This window comes from Mus caroli, chromosome 12 (genome assembly GCF_900094665.2).
Source record: "Mus caroli chromosome 12, CAROLI_EIJ_v1.1, whole genome shotgun sequence".
NCBI lineage: Eukaryota > Metazoa > Chordata > Mammalia > Rodentia > Muridae > Mus > Mus caroli.
The window spans coordinates 67,005,043-67,018,477 of NC_034581.1; the positions used below are offsets into that span (position 1 = coordinate 67,005,043).

Here is a 13,435-nt window from a genome sequence, read left to right on the forward strand (position 1 = left end):
GTACTCCATTGTGTAAATGTACCACATTTTCTGTATCCATTCCTCTGTTGAGGGGCATCTGGGTTCTTTCCAGCTTCTGGCTATTATAAATAAGGCTGCAATGAGTGAGCATGTGTCCTTCTTACCAGTTGGGACATCTTCTGGATATATGCCCAGGAGAGGTATTTCGGGATCCTCCGGTAGTACTGTGTCCAATTTTCTGAGGAACCACCAGACTGATTTCCAGAGTGGTTGTACAAGCTTGCAGTCCCACCAACAATGGAGTAATGTTCCTCTTTCTCCACATCCTTGCAAGCATTTGCTATGGACCACCACTCTTGTCTTCCCCTCAAATCCCATAGACTGGAGCTCAGGACATCATATTCTTTATTCTTACCTAAAGTTATCAGTTACTATGCCATTCATAGCCACTCTCACTGTCTGTTATGAGTCTGTGTTATTAGCAATCATCTAAGTGCTCCCTCACCTCACCACCATCCTGGAATCTGCTCTTCCAACAAGCTATCCTCTCCTCTTTTGGATGACCATCTACCTTCCAATCTCTATCCTAAACACCTCAACTCTCCAGTTGATGCCTCTTATTCTTTGAGCTCTCTTACTCTAAACTCCTTCCCCCAGCAGAGCCTAATCCCTTGTTTGTCACCTTTATCTATGCCTCATCCATGCCACCAGATCCAATGATGATGCGTTACAGATTTACCACCTTGCACAGGACCTCAAATTTACAGCCATAGTTACTGTAAAATAAAAACAGAAATCACCTAACCATTTACCTACTCTAAACCAAAGTTTGGCTGAATGTGGCTAGAAAAAAAAGAGACGAGAAAGAGGGGAGAAGGAGGAGAAGACAAGGAGGTTATCATATATGGTGACTTTATTATGGTATATATGGTGACTCTACACAGTGTATATGGTGATTTTATATCATGTATATGACTTTTCTCACACATGCTTAAGACTACATATTCCAAGGGAATCCCAAAAGCTGATCAGAATTCTTATGATCTTCCCCCATCCTTTTACTCTCGCTTTCACCTAGACCATAATACCCTCACTCCTTTCTCAATATCTCAGCAATTATGGAATTAGACACTTAACTTTCAGTTAAGATGTCTAGATAAACAAGTATGTCAGAAATCCTTGACTGTGAAAACTGGCTCACTTATGACCATATCTCTCTATCCACAACTACCAAGTGTGCATTGCTAATCCAGACCATGTTCCATCCCCATCCCCACTGGACACTGAAAACTTGACATCTCCACCTGGGCACCTGTTATTTCAAAATCAACAATTCTGAAACCTAACTCCTTGTTTGACCCTTAAACCCTGCTCTCTCTAAAACTTAACTAATCCGAGTGGACAGCAACCCAAATTACATTTGCTCAAGTTAAATAAGTCAAATCATTGCACAATCTGAATGATTTTTTCCCTCTCACATATCATCTATAATTCATTGATATACAATATTACCTTCAGAAAATACATTATGATTGTGTCTAGAATGTGACAACTTTTCATCTCCTCTAAGGTAATCTCTCTGGTTCATGCCATCATGACCTACTAACTGCTCATTCCTCCTCCAAATCTACCACCATCATTCCTGTGTTGGATTCTCGACCTGACGAGCAAAGTAAGCTGCATAAAATTGGTCCCCTGCTAGGGGTAAAGACCTTTGACCTTTTCACTCAGAGTTAAATAGCCAAAGGGGCGACATGGGCTAAAAGGACCCGATCTTGCCTTTCAGCCTTTGCTTGTCTACTGTTCTTCCCAGGTTCGCTTCACTGTTCTTCTTGGTGCTGTCTGAATGTTCCAGCAATACTCACGGTAGCTTGTGCCCAATGTCTGAAATGAACTCTTGGGCCTCTCCTCTCCTGCAAGTTTGTTCGGTGCCACCTTATCAAAGAAATCTCTCTAGCCATCCCTCTGGCTCCTACTTCTCAGTTTGGGCTTCTCCATGGTGCTTTATATCCCTCTTGGGCGTCCTTTCTGGTTGCAGTCTCCTCCCTCTCCTCCCCAACCCGAGGCCCCCAAAATATACTTTCAGGAAAACAGATTCTTTTCCCCCTACCATATCCCAATGCCTACACAACACCTGGTATATATCAGGGATTCACTAAACCATAGTAGAATTGTGAATCAAATACTATCTTATTAAAAAGTAAATAAGGAATAAACTTTGTTTTTCTCTGTTAAATTATAAGACTGTCTAACACACATTTTCCTGCTATACAAAAATTTAAATTAAGGCAAAAGAGTTGTTAAGAAGAGTTCATCTTGCTGCTTTTGAGTAAACACTAAAATATATTTTTTCTCCTAATGCTACCCTGTGGCATATCAGCCATCCTTTAAAACAATAAGATTTGTGCCATTAAAGAACATACTTTCTATACCTTTTACAAGTTGAGTTCTTGGATATAATCAGTGCTGTGTATATAATGGTAATTCCAAAAAGAGATGATAATTCAGATGGTAAGTCTGAAAAGAGAACAATTATATTGTGTGGTCTGTATCTTAGTGAGTCTTGAATTTCTGGAGATTAACACCATCCTTGTTTTGAAACCATTTATATTTTCTATAAAATGCATTATTAGCTTCAACTCTTGGCCAGAATTAAAGATTTTGCCGTTCAGGATTTGAGAATGGATTGTGTTGTTCTTCTGTCTTTGAGAAAGTATCCATTTTAACGCTCAGGACTTACTCATCTTCTCCAAAGATACTTGGAGTAATGTTGAAACTGCCCATCCATCGCCTCGAGCTATAGGTAGGGTGAGCTGAGGACGGCCCTCATCACAGCCACAACAAGGGATCTGACTTATGGTGAGTTCCCACCTCCCCGTGTGCTTGAACATTCCCAGTCTGCCCATTTGTATCACGCAAGGCAACCATGAAGTGGGAAGCTTTTTCCTCTCTTTTCTCCCACACTAGCATTACGGCATCCTGACAAACAGTAAGCTCTCTAGTTCATGATCTTCTTCTCATTCTTCTCTTCAACCTCAAATAGTATTTAAAGAAACAAACACCCAACTGTTTTTTTTCTTGTTGTCTTTTTTTTTTTTTTTACCATGTTCTCTATGGTGACTTCAGTGAAGAGTGTTCACGTATTGATATATTAGGCTCCTGAAAACATGCCCTCTGTCTTCTTTGCCCTCTGAGTTCTCCAGCATATTTCTCTAAGCTTCCTTGGTCACTACTGAAATTTAATTATAGAATCGTAAGGCACTGTGCATGTTTCCAAAAGGCAGAGAGAACCAACAGCCCTGCCCAGCTATGACACTGATGAGCCTCAGTGGCCCAGCATGGCATTATAACCCTGAGGGAGAGCTGTGGCACATGGATCTTAGCAGTAGCCAACATCTCTTCAGTTATACTTAAAATCCACTCAACAGGAGGGAGATCATGAGACGAGAAACCTATGTAACTATTCAGTGCTAGTGAAATCATGGTTATTGGGGAATGAACAACCACCTATTCCCTAACAACAACCTACAAACATTTGTCCGGATACCCACAGATGAGTATAGTCTTCACCCCTCATCAAGAAAACTTCTCTTTGCAACAAACAGAGACCACTACAGAGCCCATCAAATTATATACTTCTGGAGCCCCCAGCCCCAATGGATACATTCCCAAAACACTCCCACACTTAAGTCTCAGGGAACATTGCAGAAGGAGTGGAAAGATTGTAAGAACCAGAGGATCAGGGAGATTTCTGCAAGACCATGTCTCCTAGTAATATGACAATTTACACCCCATAGTTCTCATCAACATGGCTGCCCAAATGTGGGTGGAACAGTGATGAACCAGTGAACACGCCTGAATAGAGAAAAGCCCACGTGGTCTCAACTGTAAGCAAAACTGTAGGCAACTGAGGAAAGCTGGAGACAGGAGAGATCTTATTCTCCAGCGAAGATCACAACAACTACTTGTCCAGTCCCAAATCGTCAACCCTGAAATCATGTAGCATACAAGTGGCATTTATATGGAATGAGCAAGTTATATTATATATATATATATATATATATATATATATATATATATATATAGAGAGAGAGAGAGAGAGGGAGAGAGAGAGAGAGAGAGAGAGAGAGAGAGAGAGAGACGGACAGAGACGGAGAGAGATATTTGGAATATATATTTCAATTATATACACATATTCCATATACATATATATGTACATATATATATAGAGAGAGAGAGAAAGAGAGATTTGAAATATATATGTGCATGTGTGCATATCCATGAAATAACAATTAGTGAAAAAGGAGGCCATGAATTTGAAGGATAGAAAAGAGAAATATATGAGAGGGTTTGGAGGAAGAAAAGGGAAGGGAGAACTGTCACAATTAAATTATAATCTCAAAAATAATAAACATATGTAAACCAAACCATAATAAATGAAATTGAAGATCCTGGAGTACAACTTAACAGAATTATTTCTTTGAAGAAGGGCAGAACAAGACAGAGAGTGAAAGCGAAATGGATTTATTTCCCATAGCTATATATGCAGAGCAAGCTGCACTCATGTTTATGTGTCTTGTGCTGACCTCAGAGAGCTAACTCATGCCCTCGCTCCTGTGACTCGGGATAATGGCGGTGGCCTTCCAGTCAAGCTCCAGGAAAGATCTGAGAATGAGAAAAATAAGAACTGACACAAAGGGAGAGTTTGCCTAAACTGAACATGCATGTGAGACAACAGGGCATGTTTTCTAGGAGTCCTTGTCCTGTGACCAGCGAGGGCATGTGGTAACTGTGCACCAGGGTGCACTGAGCAGTTTCTCAGTTTACGGATAAAAAATTTAATAATCCGTGCTACCTAGGATGGACAGTAAAATGGGCAATCAATACCTTGCCTCCAAAACCTCAGTACTAGAAGTTCATATGCAACCTAGAAAAAGAACAGAAACAGGTCTATTGGTGGGTGGGGGGAGATGGAGGGGCGGGGAGGAGCAAAGTGAGTTTCCAGACTGGTGACTTCAAAAACATCCAGAAAGTCCTGATCATATCCATTTTCAATGTGTTTTTAAAGTGTAGCTATGTGTTAATGTAACCGACCCTTTGTATTCAGAGATGTATACCATATTTAACTGTTAGATCAGCAGTTTTCAACCTGTGGGTTATGACCCCTTAGAAGGTCGAACAACCCTGCATATCAGATATTTACATCACAATTCATAACAGTAGCAAAATATCAGTTATGAAATAGCAACAAAAATAATCCTATGGTTGGGGGTTATCACAACATGAGGAACTGTATTGAAGGGCTGCAGCACTAGGAAGGCTGAGAACCACTGGGCTAGACTGTATCCAGAGGCTGTATCTAAAGAAATACATTGCATTATGTTTCCAGACTATTTTACTCTTTCTACAGACTGCAGAAGCAAGGGGTAGTGCCACTTTTTGTTTCAATATCACTGTGACTTTCTCAAAATATGAAAGAGAGATTAGAACTTATGCCTTTTGAAGGGTAGTGCCAGAAAGCATTAACACACACACAAATACACTCACACCTATCAAACACATACAACAGTGAATACAGTCTACTCAGTTTCCAAAAACAACGACTGGAAGAGCAGTGTAGTTTCCTAGATGGGGTATATATAATATCCTCCATGTAATTTAAATCAGGATAGATGGAAACAGAAGTATTACATTTGGCTTCTTAAAAATGTAATTTTCAACTTCATAGTCCCAGGAATCTATATCAAAGAACTTTTCCTTTTCTTTTTGCAATTATTTACAAAATTATGTCAAATTGATCCAGAGAAAGGTGCAGCTGAGGCAGTCCATTCTGACCTGGTTCTCCTGGCCGGTTCCTATTCTGTCTTCCACATGGCTGCCCATGCCGCCAACAAGTGAATTCCCAAAGCAGGCGATGAGTTAACATCTTACCATTTCAATTTGTTCAAAGGTTCTTTTTTTAAAAAAAATTTTCTGTAAACAAAAGGCTATTCTTCTCTCCTTTTGTTTTTGTGTGCTCCTTTTGACTAGTTCCCAGGAATAAAATAACTGACCGTGGGGGTGGGGGAGAGAGAGAGAGAGAGAGAGAGAGAGAGAGAGAGAGAGAGAGCAGTTGCTCTTAGCGTCCTTTGTATAAAACTATGAGAAGCTGGCAATGCCTCCTCAGTTAGCAGCCCTGACACTCTCACTCTGCAGCTTCCACATGGTACTCTGACTGTTCCTTGGCCAAAGCCATCGTTGCACATGCCCACTAGCAATTTTAGATGTGAAAGATTATAGTGCAAGAAGAAACTGTTATTTTTTTGTTATTGTTGGGAATTTTCCATCCTACACAAGTGTCAGAAGCAGTGAGGATAGCTGAAAATCCATTCAGTGTAACAGGTCCTTATAGCTTGTTTGAATGGTGTTGATACAGACACACACAAACACACATACATGCATACATACAAACATACATATATACATAGATACATATTCTGGGAGTTGACTGAGAATATTTTTTAAACTATTTCTTGGGGGACTTTAATTACCATCAGTATATAAAAATAAATAACAGAATTTCTGGCCAGATGGCATGATCAATGGTTCATTTTCAGGAAAAAAAAAGTTTTAAAACACCCATATCTGTCTGTATGTGAAAATGAAGCCTCCTGTTTATCCGCTTCCTGCTTAAAGTCTTAAGTTTTGTCTCCATTGAAATTGAGGCCTCAAGTGTTCTTTCAAAAGATAAATAATAATAATAATAATAATAGTAATAACAAAGTAGCCTTCTTCTGCTTGGAGGACACAGTGAGAAAACGCCTGGAGGCCCGGAGGCAGAGCCACTGCAAACACACACTCTGGGATGCCTTAAGCTCAGGCTTCACAGCCTCAAGAACATCAGGAAAACTGGTTTCTATTTATAAAGCAAAATATAAAACTGCAAAGTCAAGCAAGGTGCTCCACGGTCATCCCCCACGTTTTGTGACCAGTACACTAATTTGGTTTTTTTCTTACACTGAAAAAAAAAAAAAAACCCTGCAAAAATAGCATATAAGGAGATTGGTCCTGCTTTTATTGGAATTTTTCAATAAATGTCTATTTACTTGGCTGCCATTTCCAACACCCATATCATATACACCAGCCTATCTTGTCTATGAAGTAGACTTTGGAAATTTAAAATACAAGCCAGACAACAACCATATGAGAAATCCTTTCCTGGACAATAATCAACGAAAGCATTTCCATACAAATATGTACCCACCCAAACTTAGAACCTTGTTTGGTTTTATTAGTTAATTTAATGCTCAGGAAAGGAAACCCCTAAATTGTTTGACAATACAAAATATCTTCATAATAAAGATGCTAAATGTGGAAGATGCTATTTCATCTAGTACCAGGACATTTCATCTGTCTAACTGGTAGAGTAGATTTGTAAATGTTTTCACCATTAAAAAGAAATGATCACAGCTTGATTTAATTATTCCATAATACACACTATCAAAACATTATATTGCATAAGCTTTAGGTTATCGTTTGCTGTTTGCTTTTGCAGTTGTTTTCATTTCTTTTCATTTGGACGCAAGAAGTTCTAAGAGCGACCAGGAATCTATTATTCTGTTTAAATCCTATAACCCATAACAATATATGACAAATAGGGCTGTCAACCTTTGGGTCTTTTCACATTTAGTTTTTCCCTTCCTCCCTCCCCCTCCCTGCCCCAACCTCTTCTATCCCCTCCCCCTCCTGCCCTGCCCTTCCTTCTTTGGCTTGCTTCTCTTTTTATTTCTTGGTCCCCACTTCTCTTCCCATTATTCAACACATTCTCCAAATCTCCTTTCCTGGCTTAAACCATGTTTGTTCTAGAGCAGAGTTTAGGCAACCCGAGGCACTCCATATAACCCTCGAGAGGGGGTGGCTTAAGAAAGGGGTTTCCCTAAATCAGCTGCCAGGAACACATACGCCAGTCCCACCCTCATCGCCTCCTCCAGGAACACCCACTCCCCAGGCCTCACACTACATTACCCAAACTACACAACTCCCACTCCAGCACAGCAGAGCCTCTCTCTCAGACAACAGCACAACACAACACCCCCTACAGTATTCCTTCTGAAAACAGCGATAACCAGGTAGCCGCCCCTCCCCCGCGGCGCCTGTCTCTAGCTTCAAACAGTCAGGAGGAGCCATGGCCCTAGGGTTGATTCCACCAGGTAAGGATTTGGAGCGAAGGGCAAGTCAGGGGGAAAGAGAGGCCCAATCACTGACAATTTTTCAAAACGCAAAGATGAGTTCAGACTGCTGGGTAAACTGAGGCTGGACCACTGGCCACAGTCCCAGCATTCCAATCTGCAGCTGCTAAGACCTTCACATTTTAGGGGTTTCAAGTTTCAATACTCTGATAGATTCAGAAAAGAGCGGCTAGGAAATAAAGAAGGAAGGCTACAACTTCCAACCCTCCCAACAATGCTGTCCCTCCGGAATTCAGCTTGGGACTCTTGGGGGTTTGTTTTCTGCGCGGGAGAAAGAGCTGAGCTGGAGGAAAACTGGAAAGGAGTAGGGTGTGGTGATTCTTTGAGGGAAGAGAAAGGGAACACAAAGTCTCTGCGGTACTCCGGTGCCCTAAACCCAGCGGGAGGGTCCTGAGGCGGTGGGCCCGCCCGCTGATCAGTTAGTTGTCTACCTCTGCTGTCGCCCGTGGAGCACGCTGAGCGCAAACACGCCCCAGAAAAACATCACAACCTGTCACTCCCCGCCCTGCTGCCCTGAGACCCCTGACGAGAAGAGAAAACTTGTTCCGGGGCGCAACAGAAGCCAGGCTTGCCAACGAGGACAATGTCTAAGGCTGAAAAAAAGAGTAAAAATGAAATTACTGGACCAACAGCCTTCTTCCTCCTAGCCGCTGGCAGCACCCTGCTGTTTTCCACCAGTCCGCTAATATTTACAGTCGCCAGGAGCGAACCCCTACCTCCAGGTAGACAGGCCAGGAAGACGCAGAGAAAAGCTGTGGACTAGGGGACCCACAAGAAACACGGTCCCGGCCTCCATTTGCGGGGTCGCGGTGCGGGCCGGCTTACCTGTGGATGCAGTTTCCATGGCGACGGGAGGCGACCGGGCGGGGCCGGAGCACAGTTCCCGCGACGACGCTACCCCAGCTCCAGTGCCCGACCCCCAGGCGGGCTCCCCATCCTGCTGCTCTGGCCTGGCCCCCATCACTGCCGTCTCTTCGTCTTCCCCATCCCCCCGGCCCCCGAACCACTGGGACCCGGGGCTACCCAGAGACAGCGGCTCATCTTGCAGATCCGGCGGTGCGGCCATGGCTGGCTGTGCCCCAGGCTGGGCTACTGTAGCTTGGCAAGGCCGGGGTGCGGTGGCTAGGGACGCGGACGCTCCGTGCTGCTGTCCCTACCGGGACTCCGGGCTCCAGAAGGCTGCAGAGTCTCCGCGCCACCGTCGCTGCTTTTGCTGCAACTCGGGCCGAGCCGCGGCTGCTGTTCTGGGCGCTTCGGCTCCTCCTTCTCCCCCTCCTCTTCCTCCGGGGCCCCGGGGCGGCTGCCGCCCGCGCTCCTCCCCTGCTCCAGAGGCAGCTTGCTGTGCCTGCGCTGCTTCGCTACTCCCAAGCCTGTTATTACGCAGGTGAAAATGGCCTGCTTGGTCCGAGTCCTCCCTAATGCACGTCAGCCCCGGGCCTGCTAATGGCAGCCTCTGATTAGGGAATGTGCCAAACCCACTGGTTTTACTCTTTATCTGGGGAAGAATACACAGAGAGGACCAGCAGGTACCGGCTGCAGCTTGACTAGACAAGAAGTTAAAACCAGACTGGAGTCCTAGGACTCTAGGATAGAAAGCGAATCTCAGAACAACCGTTCTGAGGGTTAGTTGCATAAAGGACACTGGCCTGAGCCTTGACCTGGTGATCTGCAACCTGGAGGTTAAATCCTTCATCCTGAAGTTTCCAGAACCGGCCCAAACAAACAATAACAAAACAGTATGGGAATGGGCCCTCAGATGGAACTCCACAAAAATGCTTGCCAGACCTGTCCCAAGTAGCATTGAGAGCAAACACGATGCTACCAGGCATTAAACAACAACAACGACGACAGCAAAAGCAACAACAAATGGCTGTGCTTCTCTTTGGAAACAGTAAAGTCAAAAGCCATATAAATGACAGGCTGTGTTGGGCAAGTCTGTTTTGAGAAGTGGACATCATAGGAACTTCTTGTTCCCCCTCCCCACCCCTTTACTGTGCTCTCTGATACTTACTGAAGAGTGAAGGCGACTCACCTACATGTGCTATTCCCATATTTAGACCTATTTAGACCTATTTATCTTTTCAAACAAGCCGTCTTACCAGTTCCTGAACTGTAAAATGATGTGTGCCTTTCCTTTAAGTCTTGGCTCAAGTCTAACATCAGAGTAGATAAGTACAGTTATCTGTTAGTCCTACTCAAAAAAAGTGGAAGGCAACTGTGCCATTGCATGCAGAGTGGTTGTGTAGGGTTCTCAGCTACCATTTGCACACCAGGAGCATCACAACTATCTGTAAATTCAAAGGCCAGAGTCATCAACATCTGGGTACTCCTAAAAATGATGAAAATAGAAATTTTTTTATTCAGTGTAATCGTTTGTTCTACTAGTACAACAATGCTCAAAAGATAGCAATAAATTGGAGGAAAATGTGTGTAATCTTACAGTCACCAAAATATTACAGATTGATGTATTAAAAATTAATTCCTGAGTCCTGAGACAGCTTAGTGTTTAAGAGTGATTGCTGCTTTTCCGGGGGACCAGACCTGACAGCTCACACTTGCCTGCAACTCCAATACACACACACACACACCACTACACCTTTGAAAAAATTGTTTTCTATGAAATATGTTTATTATCTTCATAGTGATGATGTCATCACAGTTGTATGCATGGGACAAAAATCAAGTCATCATGTGTATGTGTGCAATTCAATGTGTACCAGTTATTCTAATAAAGCTATAAAAATTATCTCCCTCTATAATAACAAATTCTTGGTTATCCTGAATCATTATAGCTTTTTTTTAACATAACACAATAGGCACTTTGTTTAGAATGCCATAATGTATCGAGAATGCCAGGTAGGAACTTTCTTACAGTTTCATTATTAATATGCCAAGAACACTGGAAGCTCAAATGATATATTCACATGGCTATTAAGGAATACTGAATTTGAGGCACTATGATAAGGAGAACATATAATTTGTTTCTCTGAAAAACACTAAAGAATAGAATCAAACCTGACTAACTCCAAACCCCTTTGTATCCTTATGATTAAGTAGATACAGGGCTATGACTCTAATGTTCACCATTAAATAGATATGACCCATTTCATCAGCTACCAATCAATACTCTCACTTAAGAATATGTAGAGAAAATAACCAGTTAAGTCTATTTATGTTTTATTTGTTATAGGAAAAAGACAATTTGATTTTGATAAATTATTCTGAAAAGACATGTGGTGTGCTTGTGTTGTGTCTCAGTAGTATAGAACTGAGCTAGGGTGTGTGAGGCTCTGGGATCGATCCCCAATGTGATAGAGACAGCAAGACAGAGAGACAGAGGGAAACAGATTCTTTAAAAGTGTGTGCATCCCTGAAAAAATGTTCAACATCCTTAATCATCAGGGAAATGCAAATCAAAACAACCCTGAGATTCCACCTCACACCAGTCAGAATGGCTAAGATCAAAAATTCAGGTGACAGCAAATGCTGGCGAGGATGTGGAGAAAGAGGAACACTCCTCCATTGTTGGTGGGATTGCAAGCTTGTACAACCACTCTGGAAATCAGTCTGGTGGTTCCTCAGAAAATTGGACATATTACTACCAGAGGATCCCGCAATACCTCTCCTGGGCATATATCCAGAAGATGTTCCAACCGGTAAGAAGGACACATGCTCCACTATGTTCATACCAGCCTTATTTATAATAGCCAGAAGCTGGAAAGAACCCAGATATCCCTCAACAGAGGAATGGATTCAGAAAATGTGGTACATTTACACAATGGAGTACTACTCAGCTATTAAAAGGAATAAATTTATGAAATTCCTAGGCAAATGGATGGACCGGGAGGGCATCATCCTGAGTGAGGTAACACAATCACAAAGGAACTCACACAATATGTACTCACTGATAAGTGGATATTAGCCCAAAAACTTAGGATACCCAAGATATAAGATACNACTTGTTAAACGCACGAAACTCAAGAAGAACAAAGACCAAAGTGTGGACACTGTGCCCCTTCTTAGAATTGGGAACAAAACACCCATGGAAGGAGTTACAGAGATTGGAGCAGTGACGAAAGGATGGACCATCTAAAGACTGCCATATCCAGGGATCCACCCCATAATCAGCTTCCAAAGGCTGACACCATTGCATACACTAGCAAGATTTTGCTGAAAGAACCCAGATATAGCTGTCTCTTGTGAGACAATGCCGGGGCCTAGCAAACACAGAAGTGGATGCTCACAGTCAGCTATTGGATGGATCACAGGGCCCCCATTGGAGGAGCTAGAGAAAGTACCCAAGGAGCTAAAGGGATCTGCAACCCTATAGGTGGAACAACATTATGAACTAACCAGTACCCCAGAGCTCTTGACTCTAGCTGCATATGTATCAAAAGATGGCCTAGTCGGCCATCACTAGAAAGAGAGGCCCATTGGACTTGCAAACTTTCTATGCCCCAATACAGGGGAACGCCAGGGCCAAAAAGTGGGAGTGGGTGGGTAGGGGAGTGGGGGGGAGTGTATTGGGGACTTTTTGGATAGCATTGGAAATGTAAATGAGGAAAATACCTAATAAAAATATTTTTAAAAAAGAAAATATCATCCTGATTAAGGTAATCCAATTACAAAAGAACATGCATGAAGTACACTCACTTATAAGTGGATATCAGACCAGAAATTTGGAATAACCAAGATACAATTCACAGACCACAATAAGCTCAAGAAGAAGTATGACCACAGTGTGGATACTTTGGTCCTTAGAAGAAGAATCCAGCTTCTCAGAATGGGGAACAAAATACCCATGGAAGGAGTTACAGAGAAAAAAGTGTGGTGCAGAGACTGAAGGAATGACCAGCCAGAGACTGCCCCACCTGGGGATCCATCCCAAATAAAACACCAAAACTATACAATATTGTGGAAGCCAACAAGAGATGGCTTACAAGACCATGATATAGCTCTCTCCAAAGAGGCTCTGCCAGTGCCTGACAAATACAGAAATAGATGCTCACAGCCATGCATTGGACTGAGCACATGGTCCCCAATGGTGGAGTTAGAGAAAGGACCTAGGGAGCTGAAGGGGTTTGCAGGCCCAAAGGAGAAACAACAATATGAACCAAACAGTACCCCCAGAGCTCCCAGGGAGTAAGCCACCAACCAACGATTACACAGGAGGGACTTATGGCTCCAGCTGCATATGTAGCAGAGGATATCCTTGTGGGACATCAATGAGAGAGAGGCCCTTGGCC

General features: G+C 42.9%; 1 protein-coding gene across 1 annotated transcript in view; it reads right to left on the minus strand.

Moving 5' to 3' along the window:
- Rtn1 (reticulon 1) overlaps positions 1-9,758 on the minus strand; it is a 190,591-nt gene extending 180,833 nt beyond the window's left edge. Inside the window, exon 1 of the mRNA XM_029484872.1 lies at positions 9,015-9,758. Coding sequence (XP_029340732.1) covers positions 9,015-9,255 — 241 coding nt within the window. The 5' untranslated portion in view covers positions 9,256-9,758. The remainder of the gene's footprint in view (positions 1-9,014) is intronic.
- Between the last annotated feature and the right edge of the window lie 3,677 nt (positions 9,759-13,435).